Source organism: Passer domesticus, chromosome 6, assembly GCF_036417665.1.
Source record: "Passer domesticus isolate bPasDom1 chromosome 6, bPasDom1.hap1, whole genome shotgun sequence".
Classification (NCBI taxonomy): Eukaryota; Metazoa; Chordata; class Aves; order Passeriformes; family Passeridae; genus Passer; species Passer domesticus.
Window position 1 is genome coordinate 47789283 of NC_087479.1, and position 22177 is coordinate 47811459.

Sequence of the window (22177 nt, forward strand, 5' to 3'; positions counted from 1 at the left end):
TTGATGTTAAGAGCTGTCAATTACAATAAATGAAGGTGGTGTCATTTCATCAGCTGAATCTGCATCCATGTTGAATAAAATTTAGACTTGCATGGACTTTAACAACTTCTAAGAATATTTTAAGAATATCTATGAAATCAAGCCATCAAAATAAGAAAAGAGTGGAAAATACTTGGATTTTCTACCTTTTTACCCCATTGAACAGACTTTCCTGTTCCTAATGAAATGCAAATTGCCCTAAAAAAATTTGAGTGGTGGGAGAATACATTCCTAAAGACCAGGAAAAATAAAAACCTGAAAGATATGTGTATTGCAGTGTCAGAAAACTAAAATGGGACTGAGAAAATCTAACTTCTCTTCTTGATCCTGCTGCTGATCAGCAAATTAATAAATGGATAGGGAGCTGGTGTGTGTTGCTTCAGTTCACCTGCAGGAAATTTACTTTCTGGCTGATGTAGGTTGGAAGCTCTACAGGATCTTCTGGTACATGGAGTGTGGCACTTTGAGGATCTGATCTCAGCCCTTGGACACATTTTCAAATAAATAACAGCAACATTTGATTCTACATTACTGCTTGGCAGGGAGTGCATTCCTAAGAATGGAGATGGTGCAAAGGGCCCACTTTTAATGCTTTTCCTATTAATACACAAACCTAGAGTAGTATTTCTGTCCTGGATCTGCTGCCATCTGAAATCTGGTTCTCCTCCCTGCATGTCATTCACTAATATCCAGAGTCACTGCTGAAGGGAAGGAAAATGGCAAACCAGAATCTGACCGGGACTGAAGGTGTCCTTAGCCAGATTGAAGCCAAAATTTGCAATGTAGGTTTGAGACAAAAACGATTTTTCTAGACATGAGACTGCTTTGATGTCAGTGTAGGGACAGATTAAATAGAAAATAGGAAGAAAAGGGATAAGAGAGAATGTGTTTCTTAGCTCAGTTTTTCATGTTCTTGCCTGGTGCTCCTAAACAGACATGAAAAGATAAAGCACTGTGTTTACTTTTAAGGAACAAAACAAAAAAATCCCCACACCAACAATGTAATAGTTTGTGGTCTTAAGGTTACAAACAGCAAATGTAAACTGCCTTAGCTTACATGTAAACAGCGAAGTTTTGACCTGTACCTCTCCCTCAGCACAAAACCTTTTAATTTCTTAAGCTTAGCTCTGTTTGTAGACCAACCCTGACATTTTTAGGGGGTTGTTCCTCTTAGTGTAAACACAACTAATTGCAAGGTAATATTCATCTGCTATCTGTAATAGGCAGCTTAAATAAAGGGAAGGAAGAAGGAATTGTAATGAGAAACTCTAAGGCCTATTTTATAGTTATCTTAGCCCCTGTTGCTCAGAACCCTTTCTGTGGTATTCTCAGACTTTGTCCAGCTTAAGCTTTTTAAGCTTTTTGGAGTTGAATTACAGCAAAGAGTTAGAGCTGAGTCAAAACCCGATCTGGCTGTGGTTTTTGCCTGTTTGTGTTTTGGGGCTTGTGGGGTTTGTGGCTGTTTGGTGGGGTTTTTTTTTCCTTAAATAGGAGCAAAACTGATTTGCTATTGAGAAGTCTTTCTTTTTTCTTTTTTTTTTTTTTTTTTTTTAACCTAAATAGAAAACTGACAACCTTGTGCCATTTCTGTGCCAGGTTTGCAGACCAGTTTGGTGCCCGAGCAGCTTTAATTCTCTCCTGTGCATCTGGAAGCATCTTCTTCCTGCTTATGTCCCTCTCCACCAACATCCCCCTCCTCTTCCTCTCCAGGGTGCCAGGAGTGTTCATGCATGGGATACCAGGTAAGGTCAGTCAGGGATGAGTAGCTTTCTAAATTCCTTTTCCTGCCTGATTCCCCTCCTTTTTGCTTGTTCTAGGGGAAGTCAACAGGTTCAACAGCATGAAGGAAGGCAGGAGGAACATGTGATGGTCCTCAGGGGTGAAATGGTGGGAACATGAAGCAGCAGGTGTACTGCCTGGGGGAAGCAGTGACTATTAGTCTGAGTTCCAGTAACATCTTCCTGTAAAATCTTGAGGGAGTTGTTTGGCCTTGGTCATCCAGACATGGGTACAAGTCACTTGCTGGCAGCAGTGTTACCCCAGACTTTTCAGCTGCCATCTTGCAGCCAGGATATTTTACACAAAAGCTTTTCCCTTTCTCCTGGTGAAATGAGCATACTGGTAAAAATTAAACATTATTACAAAAATACCTTCCATTACCCACCAAGCTGTTCTGTTTTGGCTGATGTTTCCTATATTTTTCATGTGAAAGACATAAACTTCAGCTACTAGAAGTCCATGTAACTCATACAAGATGAATCAAATTAATAAGGCTTCCTGTCACTTGTGGTTTGAATGATTCTGTTTCTCATGACTGGTGGGCTGGTTATGTTCAAAACTGATGGACTATGGGGCTCCCAGAGGAGATTGACAGTGCTCATTGGAAGCCCTCTTCCATGCAAAATATGAAAATTAAAAGCTGGGGAATTGTCTCTAACCAGAAACCATCCCAGAAAAGTTTTAATTGGAAAAAAACCCCAACAAAACTAAAAACCCAAAAAGCTCTCAATGGCTTAGCAATAAAACCATGGCAACCACTGGGGCATCTGCTCAAACCCTGTGGTAAGGTTCTTTTAAGGGATATTTTTCCCCCCTGCAGGTGCTCAGAAGGTTATTACAGATATGACCACTCCTTCCCAACGTGCTGGTGCTTTGGGGAAGCTGGGCTTTTGCTTTGGAGTGGGCATCATTTCTGGCTCTGCCGTGGGAGGTGTTCTGTCCACCAAATTCGGGTGAGTGAGCCACTTGTTTGGTACTGATTTTGTTGCAATCATTGAGGGATCTGCTAAGGGATATTTTGCTGCCCTGCAGCTTTTGATGCTGTCTTACTCCTGGTGGCAGTAGAGGACCATACCAGAACTCAACATTTTTGCTTTCTGTGCTGCTACAAATACTCCCACTGTTTTCAAGGAGATCTTGTTGAAAATCTCACTTTCTGCCTACTTAAATACATTTAAAAATTGGATTAAGGAGTGGATTGTCTTTCTCCTGATTGTCTTGTCTTTGGAGCTGAGTGTGCTGAAAAGCAGCTTTTAAGAAATGATACTGTACAACTGAGAAATGGAAACCAGGAGCACTGTGAAACTTGTGGAGAAAACAGTGTCTTTGGGGGATGCTCAATACAGGAGAAGACTATGGGAGAGAGAAAGGCAAGCGTGGGACAGTGGGGGAAGAGAGTGAGGAGGTGTAACCCTGTCACAGCAAGATGAAGCACACACCTGACAATTCCATGTTGACTCTCCACAGCCTGGCACTTCATAGCAGGCTGCCACCTTCTCTTACATTCTGCAGTAGGGAATAAATGCTCAAAAGGTATGGTGTGTCAGACAATTTTGCAGGCAGTGAAGTGCATGTGGCTGTCATCTCCTTGGAGGATTCCCCAGCATTGCTGTGGTGGGGGAAAAGAGTCCCTGGTGGATATTCAGGTTTTTGTTTTGCTCTACTTCTCCTTACTATGGATGCTTGCCTCTGCAGACTCAGATTAAAATAACTCTACAGCATAGGATAGAGGGTACAAATCACTCCCATCTTGTCCTAGTGCCATAAGCTCTCTGGGCTGTGAATGGTCATGCATCTCCTGGGTGTTTGCACGGGGCACAGTGGATTATGATGTGGGGTGTTGTGTGTTGCTCTCTGAATCCCACTGTGCATTCAGGTGCTGCAGTGATGCAATTTAGTTTGTGAAATCCTTTCATAGGTAGAGGAGAATGCTTTAACCTTGTAACCTTAGGGAGCAGCTCCAAAACCTGTTGGCTGCTGTACCTTGGCAGCTGTACCTTGGCTGCTGTACCTTGACACAAAATTGATCAGGAGGATTCATTTTGTAGTTATTACATGGTTACACAAAATTAAAATTGGAGACATACATAATATTAACTGATCAGCATTTAAAGGTATTTATGGATGTTGCAGGATGAGTGCTTGTTTTAATAAGTATTATTTTTAACCAAATACATTGATTGTAGACCTTTATGTGTTAACTGAAAGTAAAGGTTATCTCAGTTCTCAGCTTTGGTTGTATGCCCATATTTAAACACCAACATAGAAGCAGAATTGCTGTCTAGCAAAAATTTATGGGGTTTCACTTTCCAGTGTGTGCATCAGTCACAGGTTTATAGAAAAGCAGCAGGGGAGGGAATCTCTCCTGTGTCATTTAATTAGTCAGGAACCTTGACTTGAAGGCAGCCTAGCTTTTGCATGTTAGGCTTGGTGCTTGCAGACTCCTCGCTCACTTTGAAAGCTTCTGGACCTTAAACTTTGTGTCCGCAGCACAACGCTGAGACAAGTGAACCTTGTCCGTAATTATGGGACAGTGACAGAGCTGCACGTGTTAAAGGAGCCAGCTCCCGGCTCTCCCGTGCAGGGCCTGTTCCCCTGCGTGCTGCGGAGGGCAGCTCCAGCCCGGCAGCCGAGAGCCCGCACTGGGGGCTGCCCTGCAGGCCCGGGGAAAGCAGCACCGGCTCTTCTCCCTGGACATCTGTGCGTCCTCCTGGAAGGAGGATAGGAATTTCTGTTAGCACGGGAGGAGCTGTGCCGTGCTGAGCACCCTGCTGTGCGCACAGGGTTGATCCGGTGTGATGAACAGCAGCTCCAGGCTCAGGGAGCCGCTCTGGGTGCTCGGTGGTGAGGTTTGCTGCGGCCAAACCCCGCTGTGCTTGGCTCCTCTGCCAGATTTCAGTGCAAAGATTAGAGGAACAATCCACCGGGCTTTTGGCTGGTACCGGTGGAGAGCAGGAATTGGCTGACAGCTCTGTGCCCGGAGCATCGCCATCCCCTCCGGCTGTGCCTGCCGCCCCGACCGGGGGAAAGGAGCGTGCCCGAGGCTCCTTGGCCTTGCTGCTGTGCCCCACAGCCTGGCTGCTAATCCTCCCTCCCTCCCTCCTCCCCACATTTGTACAGGAAGGCTCCAGCTGTACTTAGAGCTGTGTAATCACTTCCAATTTTTTTTCCCCAGAAGAATGACCCAATCACCTTCAATTGAAAAGAATAATTTCTGCTGTGTCATGGAAGAGCAAAGCTGGAGATTTCTGTCCACTCTGTGTTCTTTACTTTCCCTCACCACAAAGCTGGCCAGCATTCCCCATGTGTTGTTGACAGCATTATTCATATGTTAGCAGTGCTTTGTATACAAGAGAGGGAGTAGAAATCGGTCTCAGTTCCTCAGCTGATGTCATTTTGGTGTTATTCTTCTGTATTGTATTTACCATTGATGTATTTGACCTAAAGAGCTGGTCTGTTACTGTTTTAATTGTTGGAATAATATTTGTCAACCCTTATTTATTAAGGGTGCCCTGGGGAAGTTGAATGTCTTGTTCTGATTTGCATAGGATTTTTTGGATGTTAGATCCTGACCTCCACTGTTAAACTGTAACCACCAGCTCCAGCCCTTCCTCTTCTTCTCTTTGAAGTGCTATATTTCCCCCCCATGTATTCCAAAACTTTGCTGGTCAGGCAAATTTCACCACCTGAGGATGAAGTATAAGCCAATTTATTAACACAAGCAGTTGTAATCCTAACTATTTGGAAAGTGTTTTCTTGTTTTTATGTATTTGTTTTGGGGCACTTTTTTTGCCTTTTTTTGTTTTGTTTGTTTGTTTTTTTGGGTTTTTTGTTTGTTTTTGTTTTGTTTATATGGTTGGGTTTTTTTTGTTTTGGTTTGGTTTTTTTTTGGGGGGGTTGTTTTTTTTTTTTTTAATTGGCATTTTCTGGTAGTTGATCTGTTGGGTCAGCGTTGTGGATATAAAATACCTTCAGCCTGAAAATAACTCCTATAGCTCAGCTGAGGGCTACACAGGTTCTTGGGGAGTGCAAACTCGCTAACAGTTCATCCACAAAAGGGGTCTAAGAAGAGGAGTTCTGTTTGCACTCTGCAGAGGCTCTCCCTCCCTTTCTGCAAAGCTGTTGTGGGGCCACTTGCTGCAGGTGATGGGCAGAAATGCAGGCGAGTGCACCCCTAAAGGGAGGTGGTTTGGTGTTTGCAGCAGACTTTTGTGGCAGCCCTGTGGGTGAAAGGTTGGAAGTAGGCAGCTGGATTTGTTTTCAAAAGTGGAAAGATGAGTCTAGGTAGTTAATTACAGAGATTTCATCCTTTCTTCTGGGACTATGATTAATTACATTTGGCTGCTTTTTTCTTTCCTTCTAACGAGGCTGTAGAGAATCTCTGCTGCATCACCCAAGAATTGTTTGCTTTCTATGGACACGGAGAAGTTTCTTCATTTTAGTGACTCAGTTGTAGGCTTAAATCTCTTGAAGCAATTATTCTTTTGATTACAGCAGGCTTTGGGGATAGTTTGTTGGGATCCCCCTGGCTCTGCTATTATCCATCTTCCTCATGGGGAAAAGGAGCTTGTTTGCCTGGAGCAGGGAATTGCACTTTCTTTTTTTTTTTTTTTTTTTTCAAAAACCCATTTGAACGAAGTCCTCTGGCAGGGAATTTCTCATGGCTTCGTGGCAGAGTGGAAAAACTGTGGGTGTTGAAAGGACTGAAGGCTGGGAGCTGGGAAGGCGGGTGGGAGCGCGGCACAGGGTGAAAGGGTTATGCTCCATTTCGGGACAAAGCAGGGCATTCTGCTTCTGGGAGCTGCTCCTGCTCCCTTCCAGCAAAAACTCTGATGTTTCTCTGCCTGGGATGATGCTGATCAGCCAAGCAGCAAGGACTGGTGACGCTTGTACAGGCATTGCTTTGTCCTTTGTGTCAAGGCACTTGGGAGAAAGGGAGGTGGAGTCTGCTTGCCAGCAAGCAAGTCATCCATAATCTGCACCATGGGCTGTCACTGCTGGTTGAGCTCTGTGGTGCCCTGGCAGGAATGGGGACAGAAGAGGAAATGGGCTGTTTGTCAAGGAGCTGATGGCTTGGGAAAGGTGCAGATGCCCTCAGCTGTGGCCTTCTCTGAAAAAACAAAACAGAATCTAAGGGTTTTTTCTTATCACTTCCTCTGCATGGCAGCTGTCTTAATTTGGAAGACAAGGCCCCGGAGTTTATCTGTCAATTCTGTGATAGAGGATCATGGATATTATCCTTCAACAACTTGTTGAAGAAGTCAGGTTTAGGGCACTTCTGTCCTCTATTCCCACCACCAGAATTTTCTAGTTCTGATAACTTGTTTAACGTATTCTTGAACCTAAGAAATGCCTCAGTGCACTTTGAGTGGAGTTCATCTAAACTTAGACATCTGCAGGGGAGACAACTACACCTGAATTTGCTGTTCACACTTTGTGGTTGACAGAGAGGCACAGGTGATTCTACAGCATCCTTCACCTCTGCATGAAGCAGTCCTGTGGCTCAGGGAACAGTCTGCTTCCTAAGCTTTTTTTTGCTTGACCCCCAAGTCCCAGGATGCATTTCTGGCCATCAGCACACTGTACCTGTGGCTGAGGTCTTGGAGTTTGATGCTGGATTGTGTGCTTACCAAAAGCCACCAGGATGCAGGCTCTGAGTAGTTTTCTGTCTGTGCTGCATTCATACAACAGATAGGTCTGCACTGAGCTCTTCCTGTAAACCTCTGCCTTCCACATCTAGGCCACCAATTTTTAAGTTTGGGTCCCCTGGCTTTCTGCTGTATGCACACTGGAAGATGGCACTGTCACTGCAAAGGTGCCCTTGTTCCCCATTAGCCCATCTTCAGCAAACCTGGCTCTTCTGTGCTCTCCCTACAACCCCTGGTCTGAAGTGCAGTGCAGGGAGGTGTGATGATGGAGCCAGGAGCTCCTCCTTGGTCCTTCACCCGTAGGTGGGGCCCTTTCCCAAGAGAGGAAGAGTGGGGTTTAGGAGAGGAGCCAGCAGCTCCTGGGAGGGAGAGCCCGTGCCTTGTGGCTGCCCTCAAGGGTATGGGGTATGGCTTAGGAGGGCTAGGCTTGGGTTGAGCTAATGGGGGGGCTGTTGGCAGCCCCTTCCTCAGCCTTATCAGGTGTCCTCTGCATTTTCTTTCAAAATCCTCCTTCCCACTTAGCCTTCTGCAGGGATTATGTTGGGAGGGCTGTGAGTGAGGCTGTGCCAGCTCACAGGGGATGGCCACCTGCCCCTTTTCCCCACAGCACCCTCTTACCTGCTGGGCATCTCTACCTTTGGAGGTTAGCTGCTTCATTTTCCCAAAGTAACCATAGTGAAAATGCGTTTTAGAAAAAAAACACCAAGTATCCAGAGCTTTCTTCTGTGACTGGCTTGTGCTGCTTACAGAGAGCTGAGGTTTGGGGGCTGCTGGAGATTGAGTTGCACCAGAGCCATGGGAAGAGGGACTCCTGGCAGGATTTGCCTGGTTTCCCTCCCTGGGCTGACAGCAGTTATCCAAACAAACAGACAGATAGAAAATAAAAGGCAGAGGGAGAAGGATATCTCCAGGGGAGCTAAGGAAATTTCCCTGCTGCCTTTTCCAGCTTTCATCATGTTTGTGCACTGGGGGAGGCTGCCCTGCCTCGCCACCCCATGCCTGGAGTCAGAAAGTGAGGGGGCGGCGGGTGAGCGAAACCCTGGTTTGTGTGCGTGGTCGCCAGATCGCAATCAAAAGCGTGTGTGTTTGTGGAGTCAGCTCTGCTGAACAATTATGGATGTTTGAACACTGCTCCCCTCTCCTGATGCTTTGAAAGCCCTGGGTGCCTGTGCAGTGCAGAGCCCTGCCTGGTCTGTTGTTAACTGTGTCCCTTCTAGGCTGTGCAGAGGTGGTGGCTGATTTTTCTTTTTAAGCCTGGCTTAACAGCCCCAAGGAATAAGTAAAATGTGAGGGCAAGAAACCCACAATGAAACCAAAATGGGAATTTTATGAAAAGGAACAAGGTATTTTAGGTCTGGTCTTGCTAGCAAAAGTCGAGTTGGCTGAACATGACCCTCACAGCCCAGGTTGCACAATGAGGCAGTGTCTGCTCATGACTCACTAGAGCTTCATCTGCTCTTCCCACTCCTGGACTATTTCATGACTGGGCAGCAAATCCAGCAGTATCACTGGGGGTTGAAATCCAGGAAAATACTGTTTTCTTTGTTAACAGAAAATAGAAAGTACAGAATAGCTTGTGGTTAAGTCCCTGAATTGGGATTTGGGACTTGGCTCTGCTGTGATTTTCCCGTGATGTGAGTAAGTTATCCCATCCCTCTGCACTGCTGTTTCTCATGCATAATACAGGGCAATGAGATAGTGTTTCCTTCCCTCATCCAATACATTTACAATATTGCTATTTAGATCATGCAGCCTCTGGGATGCAGACTTTCTCTATCACAAGGTATGCTCATGCAAATATCTACTACCTTGAGGGAATACATCCTGCTTTTCCTGGATGTATTCTCTTTTTCATCCCCTGGTGCCCTGGGCAGGCAGAGTCTTTGTAAGCCCAATTACCATCCCATTCTGGGGGGCTTGTTTATCTTTTTTTTTTTTCCCTTCTTTTTTTTTTCCTTTCTTTCTTAGGTGTTTGTAAAGAGTCAGTGCCAGGTTAGGGGTTTTTTTGTCATGGAAGAGTCCCAGAGGCTGAGCCCAGCAAGGTCTTGCAGAAGGACCTCCAGGGCAACCTGAGGTGGCCTTACCTTCCTCCCTTTGTGTTTGTACATATTCAAGCGGCCAGCCCTCTCCTTTGCTTCTCCTAATCCTTTTGATTCAAAGGGTCATGCTTATGTTTCATTCTGATCTGCTTCAGTGAACAAGCCCAGCTTTGTGGTGAGGCCAGGGCAGGAAGGATGTGGTGCTTGTGTGGGAAGGACTATCAGACAAGGGAGGGAGGGAAGGTCAGGATGAGCGGAAATGTGCGGATGTGGCATGTGAAGGGTGGACTGGGAGGAGTTAAGGCTCCTGGAGTTAGGGAGATGAGGAGTGAAGCTCTGCAGGAGACAGACTTAGTGATTTTAGATGTATTGTGTCACCGGGGGCAGTAAGATTAGGGTGCCAGGGGGCTTGGGCTGCAAGGAAGGAGTGTTTCCAAAACAGAACTTCATTTGCCACAGGGAAAGAAGGGACAGCATATCTACTGCTGCTGCTTTCCTGGTTTTCTCCTGCCTGAAATGTGCCTGCTGTAAAGGATGGGTGGAAAAGCAGCCCTTTTGTAAGACTTTGGTTTGGCTTTTAAGCCATTCCCAGTGCTTTTCTTGCTGCTGGGTGGCTGGAGAGATGCAACACCTCGTTGTCACAAGGTGCCAGGCTGAAGGCCAGACTGCTTGAATGGGGTGTTTAGAATGAAATAAAACGGGTGTGACCTTCTCATGAACTACACCAGCTTCCGCAGCCCCACCCAGGGTTTTTGTTGGCTCACGGTCTCCTTGTAAAACCCTGCTCACAGCCACACCACCAGAGCCAAAGGTATGTGAAGCATTTGGGCAGTGGACGTGGCCAGAGGGCAAAGGAGTTTCTGAATGGCCATCTCCAGACTGCCCCTGGCACTGGTTGGGGCTTGTCTCTTTCACCTGACAAACCATGGGATAGTGCAGCCAAGCGAGAAGGTATTTCCAGCATCAGAAACTTCTTGGTGCTCCTCAGGGTCCTGTCAGTGAGCAGCTGGAATGCATGGAGCCACTGCATGGAGCTCTGCCTGGGGATGGATGAAGAGAGGACCAAGGATTTATGGGTCAGGACTAAAGGGAGGACAGGACAAGTGACATTATAGTCTGGGTCTGCTGTAGGCCATCCAACCCAGAAATGGACAGAGTAAATGTCACCCTCTATTCAGATAGGAGTGGTCTCATGTTCAGAAGCTCTGGTCCTGGGAGGGACAACATATCTGGTCATAAGCAGTGCAGGAGGAGAGAGAACTTCCTGCTCCAAGCCATACAGGAGCCAGTGAGGAGAGTGTTATGTTGGACCTTGTTCTCAGCATAGGAAAATCTGATGGGGAAGGTGAAGCTCAGGAACAGCCTTGGCTGCAGTGACCATGGAATGGTGGAGTTTGAGAACCTTAGTGCAGCAAGGAGGGTGCAGAGCAACCTTCATGCCCTGGACTTCAGGAGAACAGACTTTGGCCACTTCTGCTTGGTAAAGTGCCATGGGATAAAGCCCTGGAGGGAAGAGGGGTCCAAGCAAGGTGGTCAGTATTCAAGGATGACCTCCTCCAAGCTTAGGAGAGATGTATCCCAACAAAGCTGTCAGGCACAAATGTATGGATGAACAAGCAGCTCCTGGAAAATCTCAAACAGAGGATGTCTGAGGGAAGCCTTCTCAGGGTGGAAGCTAGGACAGTTAACCTGGGAGGAATACATGAAAGATCATCTAAGTAAGCAGGGATCAAGTTAGGAAAACAAAAGTTCTGACAGAATTAAATCTGACCAATGACATCAAGAGCAACAAGAAAAACTTCTATAGGCACGTGGTTGATAAGAGGATGATGGTAGAAAATATGGACCCTCTCCAGAAGGAAATCGGAGACCTGGTTACATGGGACATGGAGAAGGCTGAGGTATGGATGATGTTTTTGCCTCAGTCTTCACTGGCAAGTGCCCCAGCCACTTGCAGAAGTCAGAGCCAAGAAGGCAAAGCAGGAAATGGGAGAAAGGACCTTCTGCTCTAGAAGACAAAGCTCAACATGACCCAGCAATGTGCACTTGCAGCCCAAAAGGCCCACTGTGCCCTGGGCTGCATCAAGTGTGGTGTGGTGAGAGGTTGAGGGAGGGGATTTGGCCCCTCTACTGCACTCTGAAGACAGCTGGAGTGCTTCCTCCAGCTCCGGAGGCCCAAGCATAAGAAGTATGTTGACCTGTTGGAGGAATCCAGAGGAGGGCCACAAGGGCTGTAGCACCTCTCCTATGAAGACAGCTGAGAGATTTGGTGGTTTTCAGCCTAGAGAAGAGAAGACTCTGGGGAGACCTTAAAGTACCTTCCAGTACATAAAGGGCATCTATAAGAAAGATGGAAGGGGCTTTTTACTAGGGCACGTAGTGACAGGACAAGAGGCAATGGCTTTAAATTCAAAGAGAGCAGGTTTAGATTAGACATTAGAAATCACCTCTTTACTGTGAGACTGGTGAGACACTGGCACAGGTGTTGTGGGTGCTCCATCCCTGGAGGTGTTCAAGGCCAGGCTGGATGGAGCTCTAAGCAACCTGATCTTGTAGAATGTACCCCTGCCCATGGCAATCTTTGTGATCTTTAAGGCCTCTTCCAGCCCAAGTCATTCTGTGATTCTATCAAAAATTCTCCGTAGCATTCAGATTACAAGTTTCTTACTGCTTGGGCTGAGCCCTGTGCTGTGCCAAGCAGGACAGGAAATTGCCATAAGCACTGCTGGCAAACAAAGATGCAGATCCAGGAGGAGGGAAATGCTCGTGGTGGGATCTGAGGGGCCAGACACCATGGTGACAGTCCATTAGTGCACAGGGCTTAGCACTGTGCGTTGAGCCAGCAGTGTGTCTGTGCCATGGGACACGCTGAAACACTCCCAGTTTGCCCAGTCAGCATCTGCAGGTGGCAAAACAACATCTTATGGGGTTGTATCCCACTTGGGGGGATATGCAGCAGCAGATTTGGGAAGAGTAGCTTGTCTTGTTATTAGCTATTGCTTGGGAGATGGATTGGATGGCCTGAGAGAGACACAAGTCTTATATGTTCATTGAAATTATTTGCTTTGCTTTATCATCGTGTAAGGGGTTTGGCTCTGCTCTCCAGCTGCCCTCTTATGCAGAAGCAGTTGCCAGCCTTTCCAGAAATGACTGATTTTCTTCATCTCCCACTTCTAAAGTGAATTTTCAGCAGGTAGGAATTTAGCACTTTTGGAAGTCTGATCCATTTAAGGTAGTTCAGGATCTGAAAACTGTGGAAGTTTTTGAGAATCAGAGGTTTCCTTGTTTAGCTGCTATTACAGCAACTGTTGCTTCGATTTTAATTTATTTTTCTTTGAGGAGAGGGATTGCATATCCAATCCATTGTGGTCTCTATGCAGTATTAACTTTCTCAGTCTCACTAAATGTTCCTTTATTCTATTATATTCTCAGCTAAAACTTTTGGTCTAATTACATCTTTACAAAACTTCACTGTGAATCCCTTTGAAATCTGCACCATTTTTATGGGATTTGGTTCAATTCTTTTTTACCCCAGGGTATGTGATCTGAGACATACTGAAGTCATTGTGTTTCCTTTGAGTTTGGTTTTAAATCAAGCTCCGGGTAAAGAAATTTGTAGAGGAAGGAAGGAAAGCCCCAGAAACCTAAAAGATTCCTGCAGGATATTTCTTTAAAAGACCCTGAATAATTAGAAATCCCCTTGGAAAAGCCATCTGGGGAGCATCTGAGCAATGCTTACAGGAGGCCAGAGTCTTAAAAGTTGTTCTGAGACATTTAAAAAAGGGGAGATGAAAGACAGTAATGGTTATTAAAGCTGAGGATGTTCATGCATCAGATGTTTAAACTTACTTCCTACAGAAGCTTGGAGAGGCTCTTTTCTGATATAAAGCTGTATAACAGATTGTGTCTTGTGTGTGATGGGTTTTTTCCCCCCCTTCCCTTCCCAACTGTCCAGACACATTTGGATATGAGACAGATGATAGATCAATTCTTCCAGCTAATGTTTTCCAGTGCAGTCCTGGTGGTTTCCCAGTCTTTCAGGAATTACTTTTCATGGCAGAAAGAGGCCTTCTTCTGGATCTAGTGATGTTTAGAAAAGCAATTTTTGAGGCATTTGTTGAATGACTCCTTGTGGGTGAGCGGAGGAGCCTGTGGTTGGTGACACCAGGCTCACACCTCGCACTACGCCCACGTCTGTTCTCATTGCATGTGATTACACGGTCTGGGATGTGTAATTGCCTGATTGTAATCTGTACACCCTACCAAAAGTTGCATCATTTTGATTTTGCCTGGGTGCTGTGTGGCAAGCACTTTTCAGACAGAGGCTCTTGGCCCTTGAAGGATTATATAATTTTCCCCCTGTACTTTTGTATAAAGTCAGATTAATATTTTTTAGATTTTTTTTAAATTTCTTGGAGATGAAGGTTGCAATAGCTACAAGAGTACATCCAAGGTGCAAAACTGCTCTGAATAGCAGTGTAGCTGAATTGTTTAAAGGTTTTTCAGAACACAAAACCTTGAATATTGCAGCATCCAGTGTGAGCAAATGCTATTTGTTCTTCTCCAGCTATGCTGGTGAGAGGCTGGGAGCCCACTGGGAAAGCAATCCAGAGCCCTGTGCATTAGTCACTTACCTCAGCCCAAAAGGACCCAAGGTCAGATGATGGAAAAAGGAGTGACAAATACCTACCAGGAATAATCCAGCTGGGAGATAAGGCCTCACCTCTCCACGGGGGATGTGCAGGGAGCTCAGTAGTGGCATCCAGTGAGGGGGAAAGCACAGGAATGCAAATGGCACGCTCTGACAGGGCAGTGAAGCCATCTGATGGCACATTCAGGCACTCTTTTACTGGGAACTGGGTACTATTTCTGGACTTTGGAAGTGAGCCATCCAAAAGTAAATGTTTAGTCAGCCTTGCAAGCTGTCTGAAATGCATGACGTGCCTGTGACAGAGTGATTTTATGGGGATCAGGTTGACCTTTCTTTGTCAAATGTGATTCTGCTAGAAAGAAAGTCTACAGACAAAAGAGTAGATGAGATGTGGGAGAAGTTTAGTTGTCTGTTCTTGAGAACTGAGCTGCAGGAGAGAAAAGGATGTCTGCTTCTTCTGCAAGAACTCATAAAGGGCATGGGGGTCTTTCCCTGACATGGAGGTTGTACCCTTCAAAACAAGCCCTAAGTCTGGGGATTTGGCACAAAACTGGGGGTTGCTGTCAATATTTTTCTCACAGGCATGAGTGGAGCCGCTGGGCTTTGAGTTAAGGCAGGCTTCTTGCTTTGACCAGGAGCTGTTGCCCATGAGGGCAGGGAGAAGGGGGTGCAGAGACAAGCTGGGCTTGGTCACAGTGCTGAGAGGGTGCCGTGGCTGCTGGAGCAAACGGGGTGCAGGGAACAAGAGCCAGCTCTTGAGGGGAGCACGGTGGGCCCACAGCAGGGCACTGGGTGCTGTGGGGTGAGAGGAACAGAGGGCTCCAGCAGCTGAGCACAATGACTTGGCCAAAACCAGGCTGAAAGTAGAAAACCAAATCTCCAGACTTCAGCTTTTGGAAATCTGTAGCTCCAACTGTGGGTTGGGTTTGGGGCTGGGTTTTACTTCATTTGGGAGAGGAGAGAATTACAAAATGTGGATCTGGGTTCAGGTTACTGTTCTGCTCCCCTGGGCTATTCCAGGTGTTCAAATATGAACTTTTGGCCCAGGCCCATCTCTAATTAGGCGTATTCTTTAAAAGTATTTTCCTTCCTTGGCTCCTGTGCTCTTGGCTTGTCTCCACTAGCCCTCTTTGCTGTGCTAGAGCACGGTTTGCTGGGTATATTAATTGAACTGTTTACACACCTGGTTTCCTGCAAGAATAGACACCTAGCTCCTTCTTTTGAAAAGACAAGCCCAGAGGCTGTAGACAGGGATTGTGCTATGTCTGGAAAAGCTGAACTGCTGCTTATCTGCACTCCCTGGGGCTCTGGGAGCAGCAGCAGCAGCTGCTGCAGACATGGGTCAGTTGAGCACAGAAACCAGCCTGTACACTCTTCCCACCAGTCCTGTCCTGCCACCCAGCTCAGGTCCTCTAGCAGCTGAGGAGCTACCTTCTTTTCAGGGTTATTCCCTTGTATTGTGGCAGTGACAGGAGAGGCCCCACCTGGAATTTGGGTCAGCTCAGATGCAAATTTTGTCTCGTGAGTGAAAGTTGGGGTGTCATCCTGCAGTGATGTCCTGTGCAGGGTGGCTGAGAGGACCCTGCCTCTCTTTTGATAGCTTTACCTTCCAAGGTTAGTTTCTGTTGAAGCTCCCCAAAAGCAGTGGTGTGTTCATCACCCATTTTACTTTTCTAATCACGGCCAAGGGACATCTTTCATAAAACATTGTGTGGCTCAAAGAATGACTCTGGAAAACAAGATTGGTAAGACTTGTGTGGTGTAGGGCAGATGGAATCGTCTCTCATGATCTCTTTGAGTTTAAAAGGCATAAGCATAAACATGTGCCATTGCACAATTTTGCTTTCAAATCATAAGAGGATTACCTTAAAATACACTGATTTTTGTGGTTGTGCTCTCCACCTCTGAATCCATCAGCTGCTGTTTTAATGAGTGACATTGAGTTTTAGTTTGCTGCTTCATCTCTTTGCTGAGCATGACTTGCACTTCAACTGGAAGGTACCAGCTGACCCCTGTGTGAGGCCATGAGCTGGGAAGGTTGGTGTGCTCTGCTGCTGGTGTGGCACAGGCCATGGAGTGCAGTGCTGATGAGCTGGCCCTTGGAAGCTTTAACTCTGCACTATTCGGGGTTTCCAAATCTGATCAAGGCCTCTGGAGGAGTGCCCCCAAGGCAGGCCCTGGGGAAGGGGCATGCAGATGTGCTGGGAATAGGGAACAGGAAACCTGATGCACCTTAGGGCAAAATTTGATATCCAAATTCCAGTCCAACTAGGAATGGCAAGTGCTGCTGTTCCCAAAGCACTGGTCTGGACTGGTATTACTCCAACAACCTCCAAAGCAGACACAAAGTCATCCACTGGGGAATGCAAGAAGGCATGATAGCAGCTTTTTGCTGCTTGTGCTGGGGGAGAACACCAGAAACTCTGCCCAGGAGCAGCATAGCTCCTAATCGCCCAGCAAGCAGTGATTTTGTCGTTGAACTTTATGTTGGCATTGATCCCTGCTTGGCTGCTGAGTGTTGGTTACAGGCCATGAGTGTTACAAGCTGTAAGGGCTGGGAAATGTCAGCTCTGCAAAAGGGGCCTGAAAGGACAAAGGTGACAGGTACTTTTGTCCAGGCTTGCGTCAAAACCCCTCAGAGAGGAAGAGAAGGCTTATGCTATCACCCTGCTCACCTTCCCTCCTGCCAAAAACAGGAATCAGGGTTTTGCTGGAGCCCAGTGGCTACCTGCAGCCAGTGTGCAGCGGCACAGCCGCTCCCGCTGCGCTCCCTGCTCCTGCTAATGCTATCAAATCAAGCAGGAAATTATTTTTGGAGCGGTGAAGCATGTTGAAACCCAGCAGAAGGCAGCTGTTTGCGTAACCAGAGTTGTGGGAGAGCTGCCTCCCTTGTTGCCAAGCACTCGACTTCCTATCCTGGTGAGAAACGGCTTCCCCGCTCCCGGCAGCGTGAGCGAATCCCCTTAGGCTTGGGAGGCTGGGCTTGGTCCAGCATCCATCCTTCCTGCAGCGCCTGCTTCACCGCTCTGAAAGTCCCCAGATGCTTTTTGGGTGGGGGGTGTCTGAACTAGCTGGTTCTTACTCCTTAGATCACTGCTCAGCCCTCTCCTTGAAAACAAGCTGCCCCCAAAACAAAGGATTTTCTCCAGAGTTTCAAATGTGTTTCAGTTATCTCTCAGCAGAGGTCCATGTCTGGCAAACAGCCCATGCTGGAAGTGAAACAATAGCTCTGCTTCAGTGTGATCATCTGCACCATGTGTTTACACCCTGGCTGTGTTTCCAGCACCAGTTTGGTGCCCTGGCGGCACACACAGTGCCTCCACAAGGATGTGTCCTGGCACGCAGCTCCTCTGGCTGCACTTCAGCACCTCCTTTTCAGCGTAGCTCTTTCAGGAGCTCCCAAGTGTCTAATGGGGCTTGGGTTGTTTTCTTTTTCTTTTTTTTTCTTTTTTTTTCTTTTTTTTTTTGGTGGGGTTGGGGGCATGTTCTTGGCATGCTGTTTCTTTTTCACTCTCTAGCAATACCCTTTCTGCCTTTTCTTTCTGCTCCCTCACTGCAGGATGGTGTTCAGGCACTGGCCTCACCTCCACCTGTATGCTGATCTTCCTCTTACCCAAACAGGTCTCTGGCTGCCTCTTATGCCCTCATACCAGAGCAGAAATAAATCCTTCAGCACTTCAGTGAAATGCCGTGCCCTGTAAAATGGCATTGCTAATGTGAGTTGTAGGATTGCGTTAGCCAGAAAGAATGAGATAAAGCCATGGCTGCAGAGATGGGGCTTAAATTCCTGCCCCCAAAATGTGATGCTGCTGTGCAGAAGGGAAGGACTAAGTCAGTGCAGAGAGGTTTCGAAAGCCACCATGTGGGTATAAAGCCTTTTTTGTTTGTGGAATTATTATGTCACCCTTCGGTCATGCAAATGTCGCCCCAGAAGAAAGACTTCTTCACATTGGTGCCCTGTTCTGGAGAAGTCCCTCCTTGATTATTCATGACCGCTGACTCCTTCATCCATGTGCCCCTTTCCTGAGGGCTGCAGGGTGGAAAGAAATTCCCTGACGTTGTGAAAGGCAGGAAAAAATCCAGTGTACTCGAAATGACTCAGTCTGAAATATTTATGACTTTTCAATAGGGTAATTAAAATCTCATACAGCCCAGTTATGGTAAAAAAAAGGTGTCTGTCCTGTGTGAGGCTGAAGCTTGTAACAGTGACATGAATGTATGTCAGCTGGGAGAGCTGGGACGATGGACAGGATGATTTCCATACTCTATCAAAATCTTGCTGTTAAGCAGATTAAAAAATAACTTTTAAAGCCACTGTTATTTTAGTTAATCATGACCTTTCAGCACAAGTGCTAGACAGCTTCTGTGTGGTTTGGTACTAGATGATGGAGCCTTTTGTTTCTGTCTGTTCCATCCATGTCTACATTTGCAGCTATCTAATGTTTTGCTGTCTAGGGCTGTTTAGTACATATTTTTATTTGAAGATCCAACTACTTTCCCTTTGCCACTTAATTGGTCCCTGTGGCATCATTATGCCGTGTGCATTTGGTTTGCGAGGGACACAGAACAGAGTGGGAACGCCTTTGGAGACCTCCCAGGTCCATCTTGAGTGTGCTTCCTGCCTTGTCTTTCAGCTCTTTCTTTTCTTTGTCCCCTCCATTGGCCTGAAGGGATGAAAGAAAAAGCTTTGAAAAATCTGCTGTTTGGTGGCTGCTTTAGCTGGTCACTCAGGCTTTGCCTGCTCCAAATCCATCCTTGGTCTACAGTGCTTCAGCCTGAATTTCTTGGGACCTAAACTGAAGCATTTATTAGGATGTACCCCAAAAGGGAATTACATTTCCTGACAATAAAATCCAGCCCATGAAATGAAGTTAATAAGAGCCTTAGAGGCAATGCAAAGAAAGGAACAGCTGCAGAGTGTGAAGAGCAGTACATTAAATCAAAACCTCTAAGGTCGGTCCTGTTCCCTCAGATGAATGCCATAGCTGTGTCTGAATGGTACCTCTATTTCTCTGCTGATATTTTACCAAAGTGTCGCTGTAGGGAAGGGTTTAATTTTACTTTGTCACCTTATCTCTGGGAACCACTTCAGTTCCGTTTCCATGACGTTCCTGAGAAGCGCAAGACTAGAAAGGGATTTATTGTGTCTTTGAACTGCCTTTTGCTCTGAGGAATGAGGATATAATTGTAACGTAGGAAGGACAAACTGAACATGTTCAGGCTTGTCCTGCCTGAATCTTTCCCCGTTGCTTTTTTTTTCCTTTGCCCCTTGCAGCTTGCACTCATGACTGGGACTTTCCAGCCGATAAAGTCTTGGCTAGCCTCAGGGCTAATTTGCTCCTGGCAAAACCAGCTCTCTGGCCGGCTGGATGTGCGGTTTCTTTTGATGCCAACAGGACGAGGGTTTGCCACTTTTTTACTGCCACCAGAGCATCTATCTCTCACTGTTCACATCTGTGGGATGAGTACAGGGAGAGTCTCGGGCAGATGGCTTTCATGTTCCCTCTGGGATAATTTTTTTCACATGTTTATTGATCTTTGAGTACTCGTCTCTTGGTTATGTTTGGATTGTACAAGAAGTAAGTCTGGGGAAGAAATTAAAGGTATATATTAACCAGATTTAAAGCAGCCCATTAAGAGCATCCCCAGAGCCTTCAAATTCCATGGTGCTTTGCTTTTAGGATAGTATAGTATTAGTGTAGTTGAAATACAGGTTTGTTGGCTGTGTCTGTAAATGCAATAAGTTGTGCTCAGTTTGTGTAATTTAATTTTAAAAAATAGCCTTTGTTAGAGACCACTACTAGACTTGATCTGAAGCAGGGATTCAAGGTAAATAGTTAGGTACCAAACTCACCACCTTTTTTACTCAGCTGCTGCTATCTGATAATTTACTGAAGAGCAGTGAATTTCAGGTCTTTTCCTACAGCTAATCCCTATCCCTGTGCTCTGGAGGGGCTCTTTGTATTGGATTTTGATGTGATTTTGGTGGGGATTGGCAGCCATCACATCTATGCCGCTGATGTTGGGCCTGGTCTTAAACCATTTTCAGTTTTACTGACTTTCATCTTTTCCATGATGCCCGCAGTTGATCTTTTCCAGCCCCTTTTCCATGACAGCCCCTGCTGCAGCTGGAATTGCAGCTTTTATTACTAATTCCTCAGGATCTACACTGCTTGTTTTACTCTCACCCTGTGGTTTTTACTCAGTCCTTCCTCAGACAAGTTTCCACTGACTCAAATTCATGCTTAAATTGAGTCAGGGCTCTAGGATGTGTCCCTGGGGCGAAGCCTGTTCCTGGGGCACCTGGTTCTTGTGGAGCTGGGCCAGCTGACACCAGTGTGATATGCAACATCAAGGCTCCTGGGGAGGAATTCTTGAAACACTAATAGGGCTGTCACACATTTTCAAAATCTACATGTGTGTGCATCTCTCATAAACGGTGTTGTAATAATGTAGGTACTGCTGTTGTGTTGTCAGGGTGCTGCGAGACTCAGCAAGCTGTGGGTTCCCATTGCATCACTGTTGTGGCTGTGGCAGAAAATGGCTTTTGGGGGATCCAGGGAAAAGAAAGAGGAGAGGAAAATTGTGGTACTCTGGTCTGAGCACTAAACTTGCATGTGAGACACCTGATTTTTAAGGCTTTTTATTTCCACCACGGTCTTCATGGGATCTTACTAGGGCATTCAGGTTTTCTGTGCTTCATTTCCCTGTGAGTACATCTGGGGTGTTTGCACCACCACTACCCACAGGGATATTATGAAGATAAATTGTTAGATTTAAAGTGTGGGCGTTTTCAGCTGCCATTGCCTTAGGTCTGTTTCTGTAGGTAAGAAAGGAAAACTTTATAACAAGACTCTTACAAGGACTGATGCAGACCCAGGTCTGGGGATTCGTGTACTTTGGACACCCCAGTATTTCCCTGGTGCTGTACAGATCTACGTCCAACAGGCTTGGCAGCACTCTGAAGTCCTTGTTTCCATGGTTTTACCCTGCTGAAAGTAAAATTGATTGAAATGAAAATGTAATTTTTTCCCCTGGGCACTGAGAAGAAACACTGAGAAGCCAACAATCTCAAGGTAAATAATTTCCTAATCAATAAGTTCTTCTGTTTAAGTGGACCTCTTTGGAGCACTGAAAGCAGCCTGTCCTGCAAGGCTCCAGGATACCACAAACACCATTCTGAAATCATCGGCACTGCTGGCCACTAAATAACATGGCCCCTTGCTGCCTTCATAGCACCTGAAATACAGGTGTTCCCTAGGATGTCCTGCCAAAGAAGTGTGTGGCCTCTGGCTCTTGCACCACCAGATGGTTTGAAATGTAAATATTCCAACCGCAGCAAACCCCAGTCATGCAGCGGGCTGGCGCTTCACCCCGCACAGCTACAGCCATGGAGCATCAGAGGTTTCCAACTCCTCTGCAGACCGCTGGCAGCTCACACCTCGCTCACCCCTCCTGATTTCCAGCTGCTAATTTGCAATTAAATGCAACTAAAAATACAGTAAACACTCTGCTCCCGGTTTCCATACAAGTCTGTCAGGTAGCTTGCTGCTGCTGCCATTTGGTGGTGAGCGGAGCGGGTCTGTGCCGTAAGTGGGTGCCTGGGTGGAGAGCTGCCCGTGAGGCTGCCTAAGATGTGGTTCCCACTGGGTGCTCCCACAAATACCAGTTCAGCATAATGCAGCTGATGCTAACTGGTATCCCTGTAGGTGGTCTCTGTAGTGGGGCCAAGATGAAATGTGGTGTGAAGAAAGAGCCCAGCACTTTCTCTCCCTGAGGGGAGTTCCTCTAACCGAGAGCAAAGGTGTGTGAGGCAGAGCTCGAGATGCAACTGCTGCAGCAGCTCTGCAGTTAAAGGATGTTCTTGTTCAGGGCTTTGGCAATGCTGGAATCCACCAAAATACTCAGAATGAATAGAAGACCTGGCAATTACGTTTGACTGGTATGAAATGCATTCAATTTGCTTTCATTCATTGCTCCAAAATGTGCAAGCAACTTTAGTTAATGTTGAATGTGCTTTT

At 46.4% G+C, this 22177-nt stretch overlaps 1 protein-coding gene across 5 annotated transcripts in view; it reads left to right on the forward strand.

The window, feature by feature from the left end:
• The window catches only part of SLC22A18 (solute carrier family 22 member 18), an 81004-nt gene that overhangs the window by 24913 nt on the left and 33914 nt on the right, over positions 1-22177 (forward strand). For all 5 annotated transcript variants that reach the window (XM_064425251.1, XM_064425255.1, XM_064425252.1 and 2 more), the window contains 2 exons: positions 1636-1781; positions 2639-2771. In XM_064425251.1, coding sequence (XP_064281321.1) covers positions 1636-1781; positions 2639-2771 — 279 coding nt within the window. The remainder of the gene's footprint in view (positions 1-1635; positions 1782-2638; positions 2772-22177) is intronic.